This window comes from Centruroides vittatus, unplaced genomic scaffold (genome assembly GCF_030686945.1).
Source record: "Centruroides vittatus isolate TY-2023 unplaced genomic scaffold, ASM3068694v2 contig_651, whole genome shotgun sequence".
In the NCBI taxonomy this organism is placed as follows: domain Eukaryota; kingdom Metazoa; phylum Arthropoda; class Arachnida; order Scorpiones; family Buthidae; genus Centruroides; species Centruroides vittatus.
Window position 1 is genome coordinate 820,573 of NW_027122405.1, and position 19,844 is coordinate 840,416.

At 31.5% G+C, this 19,844-nt stretch overlaps 1 protein-coding gene across 1 annotated transcript; it reads left to right on the forward strand.

The window, feature by feature from the left end:
- The first annotated feature begins 1,468 nt into the window (after positions 1–1,468).
- LOC136979865 (atypical protein kinase C-like) lies at positions 1,469–10,547 on the forward strand. Its single transcript, XM_067275886.1, has 19 exons — positions 1,469–1,596; positions 1,676–1,708; positions 1,780–1,848; positions 1,913–2,155; positions 2,326–2,481; positions 3,687–3,725; positions 3,809–3,949; positions 4,129–4,194; positions 4,271–4,381; positions 4,448–4,570; positions 4,981–5,076; positions 5,164–5,334; positions 5,677–5,771; positions 5,853–5,989; positions 7,234–7,319; positions 7,394–7,469; positions 7,642–7,737; positions 10,157–10,233; positions 10,323–10,547. The coding sequence occupies exons 7-19, from the start codon at positions 3,884–3,886 to the stop codon at positions 10,401–10,403; spliced, it is 1,281 nt and encodes a 426-aa protein (XP_067131987.1). The 5' UTR covers positions 1,469–1,596; positions 1,676–1,708; positions 1,780–1,848; positions 1,913–2,155; positions 2,326–2,481; positions 3,687–3,725; positions 3,809–3,883; the 3' UTR covers positions 10,404–10,547.
- Positions 10,548–19,844: the final 9,297 nt, after the last annotated feature.

The window sequence follows — 19,844 nt, forward strand, 5'->3', positions numbered from 1 at the left end:
AAGTGGCAACACTTTAGCGTTGCCATCTAACAATAGCAAAGTATTTTAAATTAATTTTTTTTAAATTTATTAATACGGAATAAACTTCAGAGAGATAATAATTGTAATAATAAATAAAATGTATTTGAACTTAATAAATAAATTTTATTTTTTTTTATTCCTGAATATTCGTAAACGAGTGTCGAATATTCGCGTTTCTTAAAATTATTACAATGAAAAAAGCGAAAATGTGGTTAATTAATTGAATCTATTTATTTTTTTTTAACAATGAATCCGTTACTTCATTTATAACTCATATAAACCATAGCAGCAAATTTTTAGTTCAAAAAGAACTCTTTCAGGCTTTTAAGTACCAAGAGGACTTTTCTTATCATATCCATTGTAAGTGGCCGGATGGCCGAGCGGTCAAGGTGGCAATCTACCGCTCTGGGGGACCCGGGTTCGAATCCGGACGGGTCGATAAATCCCTAGGAGCTTTACGGGAGGTGGTCCGTTCGGTTATTTCGGGCCCCGTCCCTCACCACCCGGCCGCCCTATTGTGGACCTGGCCGAACCCATAATGGGCTTGCTAAAAGAGGCCCTCTTAGTGTCCACAGGGTGAAAAGAGTTTAAAAAAACATATCCATTGCGGGTTTGACTAGATCCACACGAGGATGGCAGGGTAGTGAGAGAGAAAGCATGACTTATCCGGGAGAAGATCGTTCACGAAAACTTACGATTTGCTATTCGGCTCCTGCGAAAGCGGATTCATTTGATGCTCCAATCATTACCTTGGAGCCTCAGATGAAAAGTTTAGACAAACGAATGTTTAGGGCTTTTAAGGAGTTAGCCGCCGCTACGGAGGGTCCGGAATAGAATCCTGGCGAGCGATCCCAGGAATTTTAGAGATGATCTTCCTTTCTCGAATATATCGGGTCCCGTTCTTTTCCACTCGCGTTGTGAGCCTGGCCGAACCTATAATTAGTATGATTTAAAAGTTTTCTTAGTGTAAAAGAGAAATATATATATGTGTATTATTCTATATTCTATTTCAGGGGTGGGCAAGCAAGAGTTCAGTGGGAGCCGAAGTGTAGGTTTTCAAAATGCATGGGAGCCGCAATTCTGTACTGTCGTGGCGGATAGTATGGTAAGGCGAGCGATTTTATTATATAATATAAATATAATATAAAACAAATATTGAATTTTTTAAATAAACATATTTTCACAAAATTATAAAAATAAAATTGTAAAAATAATAATAAAAAAATAGAAATTAACACTTTCAGCAAAAGCCGCATGCGGCTCTCGGAGCCGCATTTGCCCATGCCTGTTCTATTTTTTATTATTTTTGAATTATGAATAATAATAATAATAATATATAATAATAATCAGTTATATTAAACAATATTATTGTAAAATATTTTTTATTCTCAAAGTATCAATATTATGATTGATAAAATTGTATATATATCGAAACAATCAGAATCAATAATAACTGAAACAATATTGACCTGATTTTTCAATTTTAATTATCAGAATTTACTGAAATTAGAAGGAAAAATGGCTAAAGAACTATCTTGTAAAGAGAAGATATCAATCTCTTTGAATATAAACAAAGTATATATATATATATATATAGTATTACCAGAATACAAATTTCCGTTTAAACAATAATCGACATATTTATTTTCTTTAGGGAAGAATCGAAACAAAGAAAAATAATAGTCAAGTACATGAAAGGCAAAGTTTTATTTCAGTATATGCTAATATATTATAATCACTTTATTATTTACACTTTAGAAAGAAGACAGTTATAAGCATTTTATTCATAAAAACAACTTAAGAGAAAAGACTAAAGAATCTATTTCGGTTTGTTTAAATTTCAAATAACTCTAAATTATACAACATAAATTAAAATAATTATTCATTTCAGGGAGTGAACTATTCTTGCAATGACAAGAAGCGAAACCTAAATGTTTTAGCTGAAATTAGAACTGATGTAAACCAGAAGCGCTATTATACTAAAAAATCTATTATTTTGACTGAATTTCAGGTTCGGTAGCTTTATTTCGTGCTTCTACTCCAGTAAAATGTTTATTTGTTTATTTATATTTTATAGGCTCCGAATACTGGAGAACAAAATAAAGATATAGATGAAATACAAACAGAGTCTAAAGTAAAGTCACTTTTTATCAAATCTTCGGAATTTTATTATTTTTATCTCGTTAATATTAAATAATGTAATGAAAATAAAATTGAAAATATTTAAATATACTTTAAATTACAGACATAAAATTAATGAATATTGAAATAATTACTTTTTTTCTTATAAATCTATTGTTGTAGAGAGAATTGGATAAAAAAGTTTTATCTTCATTGACTGGATCTTTAAATTTACGTGATAGAGAAGAGCCTGAAGGTACACTTGCCGAAGAACAGAGTAGTCTCTTAGTAAATAGTTCTGAAGAAGTAATTCGTGAAGAACAACACGTGACCTTTCCGGTATTGTTAAATATTAACTTAGTGATAATGATAATCTTCGCATTTTAGAATTCTGAAATACAGCTATGGTTATCATAAAATTTCTTTACAAATTTGCATTTCACAATGAGAATTTGCCGTTTAATTTTGAATTTTTTTAAGTATAATAAATAATAATTATTATATACAGTATTTCATAATATATGTGCAAAATTTGAAATACTGTATATTGCATAATATATATTGTATAAGAGCAAAACACAGTATATACTCTTATTATATGAACTAAAATGGTCTTTATTTACGCTCATCACGAGTTAGGCCGAGCCCGAAATGGGATAGCCGGATCGCGAAACACGAGGTCTTACCATCAGGCTCTTCTATTTCATGATCAAACTAATCACGAAAATTTGTTGTCGTATAGGATAAGGCAACGTAATGCGAGAGCGATCTGCCATGAGCAAAATGCCTTTCTATGTGAAACTAGTCCTGTTTAAATGTTAGACAAGTGAAAGAAACTCGGAAAACTCTACGCAACCATCTCGGAGTTCAGGGAATATTGAGACTCGAATCCGGGACCAAGTTTTTGCCACTTGGCTTCACTGGTGGGCCAACAAAAATAATCTGGACCAGATGTCATGGGCTCAGAATGATTCGGTCAGGTAGCTGCGACAGCTTTTTCTTTGTATATAGCAATGCGACACGCGAGCGATCTGCCGAGGTGAGATACCTCCCGGGAAGGACAATCTATGGAAAACTCACTCTTATTTAGGTGTTACAAACGTCAAGAAAACCCGAAACCTCTACGTGGTGAGCTCGCTGGCGAGGCGCGAATCCACTAGACAGCTTAGCTATCACTTATCGCCCTAGAAACTAGAATAAAATCTTGCTGCGAATTGAATTCTCACCAATGTGACGGTCTTCAGATTTTTAAGAATGTGGCGGCTGATTTGTGAGATTTTGTTTAGCGTAGTGACAACTGTACTTAAATGAAGAAGCTGCGATTGCTCCCTAGTTTCTCAGTTTTCACTCCGCAACTTCTAATTGATCTGGTTACAATGGGCTTTTCAAGTTTGAATGCTGAGTGATTCTCTTCATACAATTCAAAACTCTCCCAAAGCTGCAGGCAGTACTTCGGTCATTCGGCCATCAACACAAAGAATGCTTGTTAGGACACTCTTAATGCATTGTATTGGTGTTATACTAATACATGATATATGTTTCAGATTACTGTCAACTTTCCTAAAAGTTTTTACATAGAAACTGTAAGTTTTTTTTTTAAATCTAATAATATATATATATATATATCAACAGTGCAAAAATTTTATTATTTTGTTTTATTTTCTAGCAAGAAAATGCTGAATACAATTTTGATGAATGGGAAAAACTGAATATTGAATCTCCTATAAATATCATAGACTATATGCATTTCTATGCTAAACCACTTCATTTGATAGACAAAGATTCTATTCTTGGTATCAGTCCAGGGGTTAGTTTTTTTTAATGAATGAATTTATATAAAAGTAATATAAAATTTATAAATTCTATTTAAATGTAAGAATATTACTCAATTTGATATAAAGTAATATCATTATTTTCATTATTTATATAATGAAATAGTTTAATTGTTAATTAATTAATAATAAACTTACTTTTATATTCGTACAGTCGAGTAACAGATCGTGTCCATCTTTAGTGTATAGTGAAGAATATGACAATGACAAACTGAATTCAGTAAGATGTTATAAATTAAAATTTTACCTGTAAAGAATTATAAAATGTTATATAAATAAAATTTTATAATTTCAAGGAAGAATTTCTTGAACTGATAAAAGCGAAAATTCATAAAACAAGACAAATATTTAATTCAGAACTGAAATCTTTGCGAGATGAATTTAGCTTGACCGATACATCAGAAAATGTAAATTCGTATTTATTTTTAAAGTCGCTAATTTAAGTTTCATTCGCATCTTTTATACTGAAATAGGAAGATGAAGATGAAGAGAGAAATGAATCGATTATGATTACAATAGAAAAATTGCAAAGAGATATCGAGAAGAAATTAATTTTGCTAAAAAAAGACATCAAAGAGAATATACGAAGCGAAAGAGTACAGTTTTTATTTATTTTATAAGTTAATTATACTTTATTAGTTTTATATTTATACTCTACAACTTGTGTTTTAAAAACTGAACTATATCTAATCTTTAATAAAATTATTGATATGTATAAATATAACGATAATTTTAAAGATTAGATATCGTTTATTTTTCATTAATAATTATATATATAATTATTAGTAGTAGAAGTAATCGTATGTCGATAACTTTTTATTTACTCCTTTAAATATTGAAAATTAAATTAACCTCTATTAAAAAGGAAATGTTGAAAGGTTATAGAAAAATTTTTCTTTATGTTGATTTTTTATTTGGTTACAGGGAGAAATGATCCATGAGTTAATGATTATATTTTCATTTTATTAGTGCTAATTTTATGGAAATTGTAATTTTTTAATAATAGTCTTTGAAGACCATTTCTTTAAAACCAACTACATCGCATCGTTTCCGTGATTTGGTAGACACTGTCGTGCATGGGATAAAAATAGAAAAAGAATTGGTAAATGCTTTGTATTGAATGAATGCCATTTCAGAATAATAAAATTAGTTCGTTGTATAGATACATGAATTTTTCATTGATAAGTAGATTAAATTGCATGACGAATCTCCCAAAAGATGGAAAATAACTGAATTGATGGTTTTGAGACATTTAGGAGGTAATGAAGGAAGATATATTTTGTTGATTCTCCATCAACCTACAGCTTTTCATTATGTACTTCGTGTTTTACCTAAGGTGCACTACAATACAAAAGAAAAGGTAATTTTATCATGAATTAAGTTTAAATTGTAAGATCGAGCAATTTTTTTTTTTTTTTAACTCTTTCGCTCTGTGGGCACTAAGACAGTCTTTTTAGCAAACACATTTCAGGTTCGACCAAGTCCACAATGGTTAGGGACAGGGCTCGACATATCATACCTCTGTAAAATCAGTGAGATTTTTTTTTTATTCGTCCAGACTCATTCCGGGTTCCCAGAGCGACAGACTGCCACCTTAATAGCTTGGCCATCCAGCCAAATCTATTTTATGTTAGAATAATTAGTTTCTAAATAGGAAATTGTCAAGTAATTTGAATTAAATAATTCTTTTCAATTACTGTAGGTAGAAAAAATTATGACAGAGAAGCATTGTTACGAAATTTCCAAACGAAAACACAATTTAATCCAGATGTATCAAGCTTTCGAGACTAGTTACAGGTAAGTTAGATAAGAAAATTATCATCTAAACTTACTGTAAATAAATGTATCAAATAAATAAAAATGTATTTTGTGCTTTAGTTTTTGCTTTCTCTTGGAATATGCAATTGGTTCGGATCTCGGTTTCCACTTGAATAAATTTGGACGTTTAATTTTATATGAAGCCAAAACAATCCTGATGCAAATCTTTAAAGCAATCGATTTTCTACACAAAAAAAGTAAATTTGGAAGTTTTTCTTTTGTAAAAATATATTTTTTTATTGCACTTTTATACAGTTCGTTCGTGTTCCATGACATACTACACCGGTTATAGAATAATGAAGAAACAATTCAATATAATAAACAATCACGAATCAATACGTGCATACGATTGATGTGAGATTATGTCATAGAATTAAGTGAAATAAAAAACATAAAAATAGTCCAAATATAATTAAACTTAGTATTTTTCAATACATTCGAATGAAAAAGAATCATGTTTAATGGGTATTTGTCATTGTTTTTTTTTTTTTTTTTTTTACATCTGTTAGATAATGTTGAAATATTTACATAAGTATTTACAGTTTGTAGTATTCATTAAATACATATTTATTATCTCATTAATTTTACTTATGGGCGCTAGAGAGCTTCTTTAATCATTCTCATCGTCGATTTGGCGAGACCCATAATGAGAGCGGTGGGAAGGTAGAGATGGAGCCCAACATATCTAGGACAAACTCCCCGATAGTAGCGAGTCCAGAAATCTTTACAGGAGGTACAGCAAAAAACAATATGCTTTATAAAATTTTTTACTACCTGAGAAACCTGGCTTTCTCGGAAAAATCCTTAGAAAGAGGATGCTGCTGCGTCCAACGCATTCCCTATAAACATCCCAGAAAGTTTTTGGTACTCAACCCCCCCCCTCTCGGTCTCCTAGAGAGATAAGCTGACGCCTTAACAGCTTCGGACATTCGGCCATCTGTGATCACTCCGTCAGAGTTTATTTTTAATTACAGTCCTGAATTCCATCAAAAATATTTCAACAAAATTTTCAGACTTTTGAGATATAATAAATGAAGATGTTGGAGGAAGAATGTGTTAACTCATTTTTCAAGTTTCTGAGAAAATCATCCTAAAGTTCTGAATTTGTTATATATTTTATATAATGGTATTAGCGGTTGATAGGCCAATCTACAAAAAGTTATGGGTTATGAGTCTGAAAATTATATCTGTTTATGTTTGTAGAATTTTTAATAATAGAATGTTCTACAAAGAAACTGAGTTAACATATTCTTGCCGAAGATCCTCAATGATTTCATTGTATTAATAAATTGTTTAAATTTACAATGAAATAATTGAAATGTCAAATCTTCATTTTCCAAAACTTCGATAGATTAAAAAAATTTTAATACTTGATTAATCTTTATATTTGGATATTTTTGAAATTAAATATGATTCAAATGAATATTTCATATTTTTATAGAAATTATTCATCGTAACGTTCAACTATCCAGTATTCTTCTCTTCGACGAATGTCAAGTAAAATTATCTGATTTTGGTTTATGTTCGGTAAAGATTCATTTTCAAATAGATAATTATCTTTAACATTTAAAGTATTAATTTTATAATTAACAATATTTTAGTTGGAAAGTTTAGCTAAGGACGTCTGTGGAAATGAGGAATATAGAGCTCCGGAAATGGATGGAGTAACGGAATATTGTAAGAATAATAATTAATGCTTTTATAATTACTGTATAAAATCGATGAAAAAAATTTAAATAAGTTAATTGGAATTTAATTTTTAATAAAGTTTGCATAAATAGAATTACTATAATTATTTTCACTCTGTATAATGCTCTCAAATCGTAGCCAATTTATTATATTTTTATAGCATTCGAGATTGATATCTGGTCTTTTGGCGTTATCGCATACAAACTACTAGTTAGCGGAAATTCCGAAAATGTTGATAAATCAGATATCTTAAAAGGTAAGACGTTTGTAAAATTATTAATGTCTTTAGATATAGGCGATCTAGACTTCGTGCTCTTATAGGCTTCGAAAACACTAATATATGTTTATTGATATTCAGTACTCAAAACCTAGTAGGATAATAAACATGTACTTTATGTAATACCGGTATTAAATTCATGTGGAATATGGACTTTATGTAAGTTTATATAAACTTACATAAAGATATCACACGATCTAAAACTAGTAACGGTAGGATAGTGGATAAGGTTAAGGCATCACTCTAACATTTTGAAAGATCCGAAATTGTATCTGGGCGAGCAACTCCTCAAAATATTTATGCAAGTGTCTATCCTGGATATGTCGGTCCCCGTCACTCACCACCCGGCTTTCCCCATTTTGGTCGAACCCACGATGAATATGGAAGAAAAACAGTTTAAGTGGGAAAAAATCTAAACCTGCACTAAGTTATATGAAATAACTACCGCAATGTCTTCGATTACCAGGGCGGTTTAATTTCAAAATTATCCCCCGGATTTATTTGAAGACTCGGAGTTTTTTCGAGGCTGATATTTATCTTGCAACAGAAGATGGAGAGTAAATATTTTAAAAATGCCTTATTTTCTCGTACATGTTTCGAACTATTAAAACCATTTATTGACTATTTATAGATTACAGCTACAGCCATGTTGTGGAGTCGGAGTTGGAGCCGCTGGAGTCAAAGTTGGAATCGGTAAAATTCTTCCGACTTCGGCAACTCCGACCTTGAATTATACTATTGGTAAAATGTGAAATATAAAAAATACTTTTAAATTAGTTCTTAAAATAATTTCTTAGAAAACGGACATTTGGATAAATTTAAAAATTAAAAATATATTCATCTATAAAAGCCATTTCACACTAAAATTTTATGCGAATCGCACTCCACGTGCTCTATACTTTCAGAAAATAGCTTTTATTAATTTAAATAAATTTATTCATTTTAACTGTCGGTAGGTTTGTTTGGGGTGCCTTCCGGAAGGTATTTTTAAGGGAAACGGGCCCTATTTAGGCGTTACAGACGTGGAGAAAACCCGGAAAACTCCACGAGGTCAGCCCGTCCGAGCGAGGCACGAGCCCACGACCGAAATCCCAGTGTTCAGGGAACGAAGACCGCTTGGCCACTGGTGGGCCAACTATCGGTTGGAAATTAACTATTCTCGTAGTAGCAGGAGCGGATGAAACTATTTTACGGACCGATTACGTCATTCATCAAATTGTTATTTTTTGCGTTTTATTCAGTTTAATTTTTTATTTAAAATGATTAAATTTAATCATTTTAAATAAAAAAAGTAATTTTCTTTATGTACTCGAAAGTTTTTCGAGGGTAGATTCGTTATATGCATTTATGATTCTCACCGTAAATTTTAGTATAACTTTTTATAGAGAAATTATAAATTAAAATGTTTGGATACCCAGTGGCGTCTTTCTTATAAAAAAATCATAAGGTGACTTTCAAAAAAAAAAAAAAAAAAAAAAAAAAAAGTCAGAGTCATAGTCTTTTAAATTTGCCGGAGTCCGAGTAGGATTTGAGTTGAGGCCGGATGGCCGAGCGGTCAAGGTGGTAGTCTATCGCTCTGGGGATCTGTGTTCGAATCTAGACAGGTGCAATAAATCCCGAGAAATTTTTCAGATGTGGTTTATTACTGTTTTTTATAGTTAACCTGATTCAGCACCTTCCAATTCGGCTATTACGTTGTCATTCATGTCTGCCTTGTGATATTGAATCAAAATATTGACTATATTCTTGTTCAAACTCACCATCTATTTTCAATTCGAGTTTTCCTAATTACTTTTCGGCCTTAGGCTCTCGATTTTCTAATATTTATAATTTATTTCAAAAAATATTTCGGTGAATCCTGGAATAGAAAGTGCTTTTCGACTCAGACAATTTGAAAAGGTAGCATTTTACTTAAACTCTATTTGCCATTCTATAACCATATTACCTTATGCAGTGAAGTGGAGTACTTCAATATGCTTTTAGGTAACCAGTGCAGTAAAAAAGATGAAGTGCAGGTAAAAATAAACCTCGGGTTTTTCAGCCCGAGGTTTATTTTTAACCGCATCTTTATTCCCTTGGGGTTTATTCGATTACGGAAACGACACACGTGGGTGAACTGCCGAGGCGGGAATGCCTCCCGAGAGGTCTTTTAAGGAAAACTGATCCTATTTGGATGTTTAATAACGTGAAAAAAACCCGGAAAACTCTACGTGGCCAGGCACGAACCTACGACCAACTACTAGTGTTTAGTGGTGTTATCCACTCGGCCACCAGCAGGCGCCGGAATTTATTCGAAGAACGGGTTTATTTCAATTCCAAAGTTTAATCGAGGAAATGCCGTATTTATTGAATTTATCAAAATTTATTAATAAATTTTTATTGTTATTCTTTTTTGAAGAATCAAAAGAAAATTTTGTTCGTCTTAAAACTGTCGATATAGAAATTCACGATCTTCTGAAGAAAATTTTAAAAATTGTAAGTGTTTAAGAGCAACTTTAGTAATGAAATAAAAAATAAATTCTGCTTGAATGTTAAAGATATATAAAATTGTATTTCTTGTTCAGAATCCTAAAGATCGCATCGGTCAGAGCAATTTACATCATCTGTTAAAACAGAATATAATTTTTTCTGACGAACTAATTTAGCTGTGCAAAGTTTAACAATCTTTTCTTTCCTTTTTTGTTAATATTAAGAAATGAAATTAAAAAGGCTCCTTTTTTTTTTACTTATTTTTTAAAGAAAATTTTTTGTATTATTGTTACCAGTAATAGAAATTTCCAAAATTTGTATTACAGTAAATTCGGAATAAAATTATTTTTAACAGTTTATAAATGTCTATATTTAATACTGTAAATGATTAATAATAATGTTGAATTTATCAAAACTGTTCTATATTTACCGTCATTCCAACTGGACGGGATATGACATGATTAGAGTAGAAACAGATTACACATAGTAGATACAGATTATACATTTTCATTTAATTTTGACAACTGATAATGGCAGATACCGATGATAAATTCCATTGAGATCTTGTTTTTGGGATCTGGAGTTGAACGGGCTCCTTTAACCTTTTGTTCGTTTTGAAAATGAAATACGTAGATTGTATTTATTTATTTTACAGTTGGAAAAGGCTTATGACTGTTGATTTTTACTCCCCTGACAATAATCACCCGCAATGTACAATAAAACAACCGAGAAAAATTAAAATTGTTTTTTATTAATAACGAACAAGTATTTATTGAGACATCGTCACAATGCCGGGCTTTAGTTTCTAATTATATTTTTAAATTTATTTAATTAAAAAATATATCCTCTTCACCTCGAATTAGTAGTGACTTGTCCCTGTACATCATACTTTTCCTGTTAGCAATAGAGTCGTGCCAATCGCTTATCTAACTCGAAAAGAGTTAGATAAGTGCCCGGCTCTATTGCAGAAGAAAACATTTAAATTAATATAACGTGACTTCTAGTTTGTATTAGAAGTTCGTATATAATTAATCGGGGCCGCCTGCTCCTACACTTTCCATATATTGTCTCAACTTTCATTTATTTAACACTGTTCTCGAGATTATGGAAGGACAGACAGACAGTTGGACAAATGACAGTGGGAATTTATAGGTCTACAATAATTTCAATTGCGCTCAACAATAAAATAAATAACTTTCATATTAAAGATTTATATAGATTTGCGTAGAATTTATTTTGTTTTTTGAAAGACATTACATAAAGAATATCATAATATATGTTAATTAATTTAATATATATTAATTAACGTGGAAATACTAAAAAATCAGTGCTGATAAAAACAAGTAAAAAATTAATTATTTAGGTAATATTCTAAAACATTGTTGGAAGGAATGATGAGGAGCAAGAAAGGTAAAAGACAGAGAAATTAGAACTAAAAAATATTAAAATAGAAATTTGGTAAAATTCTAATTATATGGAAAAAATTAGGAGTTATAGACTAGACTATGGTTTCTCCAACGGGATCCCGGCTGTTTTTCAACCCGGGAAATTCCGCAGATTTCTTAAAAATTTACTTTTTTCTTATTTTGTGTTAAGGTTGAGGAAACTTTGCAAACAGAAAGTATAATTAGCCCATAAACTGTCAGAATACATTTGTATTTATTAATTTTAAATCTACTTATTAGTTTTTTAAATTTTCGCTTATTATGACATGTCACAGATTGTCAATAATCAATATGTAGGCTATTTGTGACAGAATTCTGAAAATTCTTTACTTGTCAGAACTTGTAATATCTGGAATAATTGTGCTTATGCTGTCTTAATTTATAACCATGTCCAGTAGCTTTGATAATTGCATTACACCAGGTAGTGCAAATTGGCCAAGGATACAAACGAGTATGAAGTGTTTCTTCATAAACCTGATTATTAAAGACAAACAAACTGCCGAATTATCGGAGTGTAAGGGTGCGACTATGCAGACTCAAGCGAGCGAGAATATGTGGCGAGAAGAGGCGAGACGCGATAAATATCAAAACCTGTTAGATATGTGCGAGAAACAGAAATTCGTTCTTACCAGCGTTATTTCTCGCTTGTGCATAGTTTTCTTTTGCGAAAACTAAATCGCTCGCAACTTCTCGCTCGCTTTAAATTCGCATCTGCATAGTCGCACCCTAAGCTTTGGTTCCGCTATTAATGCAGCCGAGGTAGACAAATCAATAATACTAGATGGCAAAAGAAATACTGTAACGCATCTCGAAAACGAACTAGAAATCTTCCAGGCTACAGGTGAAAAAACACAACATCCGGGTTCTCTTAAATGCATTTCATTCCATTGTAATTCCAGCTTTTTGTTTACCATTCTGACAAACAATTTTTTATTGTCTTCGCAGGACTGTCGGGCGGGTACTCTAAGTTTTGCGTCGGTTTTTATTTACGAAAGGCGAGAGTTTAACTGTTCCATCGGATATTCGTTAACGTTTTAAATTTTCGCGATATATCCTTTAATAATTTGATTGTATTCATAACCATACGATGAGCTTTGATGAAATCTGTTTCTTTCTTGCAAATAATTTGAAATCGGTGTTGTAATATCAAATATTTGTAAGAAAAGTTCAGCTGTTAAAACTACTTTCATACTTTATTAAGGAATCTAGAAAGGATTTTGCTTTTCTTCGTATGTTTGGTTGAATAGTTTATTGATGTAGCAAAATACTGTAATGTTAATATTAATTCAACATACTGTATAAGCCATTTTTAGGCTTAGCAAAATTACCAAACACTTTCTTTAAGACTACATCTTTGGCCCACCATCGCGTTTCTTCTATCGTATTTAATTTTTTTTATGCTTAATATCTTTACTAAGAGAAATCCACACACTCATTCGATTGTACGATTCTCGAATGAAAATTGCTATTAAATTTAATAGACTAAATAATGAAGCTACAGCAATTGATAACTGAGTAATATCAGAAATAAGTAAATTGCAAAACATGGGCGTAGCACCATATATGAACATGCTCCGGGATAGCTTCTAGCATGTGAGCAGAAAACCCACGATATTTCCCCTGCATATTACTTGCACCTCAGTAGAATTTCCGATACATTTGGTAATATCCAAATTATTTTTTCCTAGTATTTCTTTTATAATATTGTAAAAAGCTTCATCCGTTGATGATTCCACACTGACGATGGCTAAGTATCTTATTCATGTATTTATTTACATATCTCACTATAATTGCGCATTGATTTTGAACACATATCTTGTGTGGTGTCAATCTGAATACTATACATTCCAGCATAATTTATTTCTTTCGAAATTTTGTTTTTAGTTAGTTTCGATATTGCTTTAAGTATGTAGTTTACAGTAATTTTTGATAAAAATGTAACTAAGTTGCCACGTCCTTGCATTCTCTTATCTGAATTTGACTGGTAAATTTTTTTACTCTCCTTAATATCATTTCTAAAAAGTCTCCGTGATCTATATTGTCATGGTTCAATGTATAAAGACCTTCATTTCGTTTGCTTTTATAACTTAACCCTCTTTTGTCAATCAATTTAATAATATCAATTATTCGTTTTACAACATTACAATCAAAAAGTATTTTTTTTCATTTCGTATGGATTTCAATTGTTTAGTAATGCTTGAACAGTTTTTCGTGCGCATGAAATGGCGAACAGCATTTTTGTCACGAAATTTTCTTTTCACATGCCTTTCGACGTATTGATGAACTATACATCCACAAGAGCCGAATTATCGGGCTAGAGTTGGCTATAATAAATAAATAATTAATAAGACAATTTGGCACTAGAGCTTGGCGTTAGGCGCCATCTCTTACTAAACTTAATAATTATAATTAAATTAAATAAATAATTTTAATAATTTGGAACTGGAGGAAAAGAAATCGGCCCGAAGCGGGACTCGAACCCGCATTATGAACATAATGCCAATTACTAAAACCTTTGATAAAAATGTTGTCGTCGACATGCTAAACAGATCGAACAGTACAACTTGTTATTTTCTTCACAAAATGTTAACTATCTACGATTTTTGACAATCTATTTTTTTATTATAAATTTTAGAATTAAACGGTATTTTTTGGTAGGTTGTTTCGGATGATACTTGAAGAAATCATCTATATTACTGTAATGTGGCTTTATGAAAAATGTATTAGACTCGTTGCCCTCTAGAATTGGAATACTGACTTCCATTGCTTGCAAAATTTCTTTATATTTCTCTTTCTCAGATTTGTTTTGATCAGTTTGAGCATTATCGACATTATCTACGTCGGTTGAAGTCGCAGATATGTTATTTTCACTTTCTTGAATACTAATATCTTTATTTATATTTCTCCACTGATTCACATCGTCGTTGTTAGACATATTTTCAGACTGGCATTTAAATTCTATTAAACATTTGTTGTATACAATAGCACTGTCTAGCTACTAACTCCAAATCACGTTTTCTTTTTAGTCTCAACTTTTCTTGACCTCCCTTTGCTTTTTTTCCTCACGCTGTAGTTCCATTCTGCAAATTAAAAATTATAAGGGATCGAACCAAACCATGTATAAACCAAATATATTTTGTGATGTTATAACCTATAACCTATTTTTTACTAACCTGAAAGGAAAAAATAACTTTTTTAAAATTTATTATCAAATTTGTAAAATCCTAGTTGTCCAAACCTATAAAATAGACTATTTTTAATTAAATCATTTGTAATATAAAGAAAATAATTATCAAAAACATTATCTTACAGCAAATAAATAAAATAATGTAATTAGCAGTTCATAGCAATTTAAACCATTATGAGAAAGAATTCAGAGCGCGACTCTTACCGTTTTAGCATTATACCAGGGATGGGCAACCTTTTTCTAAGGGCCACATTTGAAACTTTCGAAGTGAAACGGGCCGCATATAAGAAAAAAATATGGACAAATGACAAATATTTATTCATATATTCATAAATTAACATCGGTATACTGGAATTGATGCGAATGTAACATCAGATATGTCATCGTGCTTTTATTGTACAAAACCACGAGCGAACCTGAAAGTCAGTCCAGCATTGAAAGTAATGCGAAGTTGAAACGTTCTCATAAGTGGTTTTTGTATTTATTACTGTCCAGTTCTAAGTCTGAATTGTTTTTAAAATATTAATAATAGTTCATTAATCTAGTTCAAACATTTTAAATTTCAATTTTGGAAATTAATACTAACATTATTATTAAACAGAAATTCTAACTTGGACATTTAAAATTCGAAATTCCACATTAAAAATTCATTCTAAAATCTAAAGAAAACACATTTTCTTTAGATTTTAGAATTCACAATAACCATGTAAAAAACAATATACTTTTGTTTATTTGTTTATTATATACAGTTGTCCAACAGAAAAGTAAACTATCTTATTTACAAGTCTTTTCAAAATAGACAGTTTGACAGGGTCCTTCAAAGAACCGGGCCCTAGACATTTGTCTCATTTGTCTATGCGATGATTCGGCCCTGCATATAACCTCTGCAAAGGGAACAAATGAGGCAACTGACCTTTGGGATCAAATTCTACAAATTATAATCCTAAAAGTGATTGAGATATGCAATCTTACACCCTCAATTGCAGGACACTTTGTATTGATGTAATATTTTATTTTATAATCTACTTGTGAGAAACCCCCGAAAATTAAATAAATAAAAATGTATTGATGTAATTATGTCTCCAAGCTTATCCCCCTGAAAAATTTTCTTCGGATGCTCATGGTAATAGTAACTGGAAAGTAACTAGCGTATTATTATTCCTTAATGGTTTAGGAATTTGTATCGATGCCACCGACTGTGGAGGGGGAGGAGGAGGTGACGATTGGTTTCTTTATTTTATTTATTACTAACTTAGATAAAAGATGGCAAGAGGTGTTTTATTTTTCCCTCTTGTTATACTAACACTTTACATTTAATCACCGAGATAACAACACTCTTCACACTAATAACATGGTTCAAACAACGATCCAATGCACCCGTTTGCCTACATTCCGTTCGCACGCACTATTAACTTAATTAATTAGATATTCACGTGTATGGGTGTAACGTTTGTACTAGTATGAGTCTTATAACATGTATATAACGTATAAAGACGTCTAAATTTTCTGTCTGAGGCGTCAGATACTCCTGCAAGTTCCGTCTCCCAGATGGATAGAATGACACCACCTTTACCATCTGGATATGTCGGGCCCCATCCCTCACCACTTGGTCGCCCCATTGTGTGCCTGGCCGAATCCATAATGGGCTTGCTAAAAGAATGCCCTCTTAGTGTCCACAGGGCGGAAAGAGTTTAGAAAAAAAGCCCCGTAATGAACAAAATTTCACAAATTTTCGACGAAAAGCACAGGAATTATTAAGCTTCAAACAGGGTGAACAAAATAGTGCCTCCCCACACACACATCCACATACACATAGAAAAATTAGACTAAAAATAAAATATTAAAATATTCTATCCTCTCCGATTAACGCGTAACAAAGAATCTCAACAATTGATCGTTGTTGGTGTTGCTCTTTCTATTGTTAGAGTGCGATTTTTCGAGAGTTATTGCAAAATGTTCTTTAATTCTGGTGATTATCAACCCTTGCCTCAACCTTTGGGGTAAGAAATTTTACATTTTATTGACATTTATTCAAATAAGAGATTCATTCGAAAAATTAATGATTTAAAGAGAAATTTCTCGGTGCAAATTATAATTAATTCAATTTAATGTAAAGATTTCGAATCTTCGATATTTCTGGAAAGTCGAGCCCACAAGTAAAATGCTTAGGAGCAGGAGGCCCGAATTATATACGAACTTTCGATATAAACCGGAATTCACGTTATTTCAATTCAAATGTTTTCCCCTGAAGGCCTTTACAAATCACATCCTAAGGCTTTTTGAGGCCTTAGGATGTGATTTATAAAAGCCTTTTTCTTCTCTCAAATAAATTTAAAAGCACGAGCCTCTAAGGGGTGGTTTGTTTAGCTTACAGTTAGATAGGAAATTTTGTCAGGGATTATATAATAATTTTATAAAAGCTTATGAAAATATTCATTGATATATTTTTGTACATTTCATTTTAAAATCAGGAGAAATGTTTTGGAATTAATTAAATATTTATTGTTTTATGAATTTTCTCTTTGCATATTCAGGGCGCGGGTGGATGGATGTACGGGGTTGGTGAATCCAAACAATTTGGATCATTTTAGATTTCGTGGCAAGAAGAAAGGCTTCTTGGAGCAGGAGGAACCCGTACAAAGTGGATTTGGAAAGTCCATCTTCGAACATCGTATTAATCCTGCTTATAAACGGGCTTTGAAGAAGATTCGGCCATTTTACGAGAACTCGCGCCATCGTTTTAACAGGTAAACTATACTACTGTTTATATCTATTTGTATGGCATATTCTATCATTATATACAATCAAAGCTCGATATTGGTACTAAATCGAGTTGGCACTATACTGAAGAATCTCGGCGATAAGAATTACATATTATAATGTGTTCTACAAACAACTTTGAGTTAGAATTAGGGGAGGTCCTACATTTTTATTAAATAGTAATAACTTTAATAACATGTTATTCAAGTATTATAATTTTTCTTTAACTTTTATAAATGTTTATTGATGAAGTTTCGTATATTTGGTTTCAAAATTGTATATATATTGTATTGTAAATTCTTTTTTACCACGTTTAGCGAGCGATTGGTCGAAGACGAGGAGGATCACGAACTCAATAATGACATTACGGTTCCTCCAACAAACATCAAAGTGAGTAAAGGGCTCGCGGAGTATGAGGATTGCGTGGAAAATCCACGTGGAGATACAAAGGCATTCAAAACAGTCGGATCGTTCTTCAAGGCTGTATGGAAACCAGTCAAGAGGTAATTGATTTAGCTTCATCATTCGTTTGCCTCTAAAATTCTCACTAAATGGAGTGTGGTGTTATAGCGTTTTAGCGAGGTTCAGCTGTATTTCTGCTAAAGCTGATAAAGCACTTTCAATATGTTTTGATATAATTGTAGTAAGTACTTATACTGATTTTTCTACATTCAGATCCGTCAAGAAAGTGTGGAAAGGTGTTAAAAGTGGAGAAACAGAGTATCTCCAGTTTGAATAAGGCTCCGTTTGCTTGCATCTTTGAATCAAGTATAAGATCGATTTGCTTGATTTAATCCGAGTTCGTATCGGGTAAATGTTTATCGTAACATTTTTAGTATTTTGTATCAACACTTAGGAGATTTTACACTCCCAGTTTATAAATTAAACACAATTTCTATTCCCCGATGTACCACCAACAGAATATTAATGGTCAGGTAACAGGAGAACAGAAAACGTTTATGTATTAGTCTGGAAATACATTATGTTCTTCGTGTGATTGAAATTTTTACATGCAGACAGCATAGGCTTTTAGGACATCAGGCTTATATATATATACATATACATATATATATATATATCCTTGTCCAAATATCGACAAGAATATATTCTGGAGGTGTACTAATCTCGTAACGCAGTTCCTTCTTTGTGTTTTAGCAAATATTAAAATAGAAGTTAAAGTATTCAGTAAATTTATGTCAATATGAGTACACGAAGATTTCTGAAGTAATCAAATTAACAATAATAAATAACACAACAGTATCGAATTAATAATTTCCGTTTCATTCGTGTGCAATTGTTTTTGGAAGAAAATAAACTTACTGATTTAAACATTATTTAAGCAATTGAATATTTTGAATAAAAATCTTGATTATTTTCATTTTATTTTTGCAGATTTTTGAAGAAAGTTTGAGATTTTCATCTCTGTACGAAGATTTTTTTTAAAAAAATATTTATTTCCTTTATTGGTATTTCTTTTTTTTTTTTTTACTTTCCAATTGTGACTTATCCAAGTTTGACTAATTTTACTGATTGCGACTCCTTAAAATTGGACATTTTTCCTAATTGTGACTCCTCCGAATTGGACATTTCTCCTAATTGTGACTCCTCCGAATTAGACATTTCTCCTAAATGTGGCTCTTCCAAACTGGACGTTTTTTTCCTATTGCGACTTCTCCAAATTCGACTTTTTTTCCTAATTGTGACTCCTCGAATTGACTTCTCAACTGTGACCCTACAAATTTAGACTTCCAATCGTGTCTTCTCGAAGTTAGACTCTTCCCAATCGTGCCCATTCTTCGCCAACCTGTATCCTCGATTATTCACCGATTTTGTCCATTGTTGATCAATGTTTACACTCCATTTGTGTCGAATTCGGCAGCAAATTGCATCTAAGTGAATTTCTCAATAATCAGCAACGTCAAATCTACGTTATCCAAGACCATTGAATATTTAATGAATACGAAAAGACAAAGAAGAGTTAAAGCATAAAAGACAAGAAGAATTATTCTGAAATTTTTTGTGAAGAACAATTTAGTGAATAACATAATTGTCAAAGAATCATCAGAACAAATGAATTATCTCTGTAAACAAATTTTGGTCTTTTAATTAATAAAGACTTTTTAAAATTCGATTTTGCATCAAATCATTACAAAATCATAAGAAATTGTCACGAATTTTGCATTTTAAAATTAAAAGTAAATTTAAATACGATTAAACCTGTATAC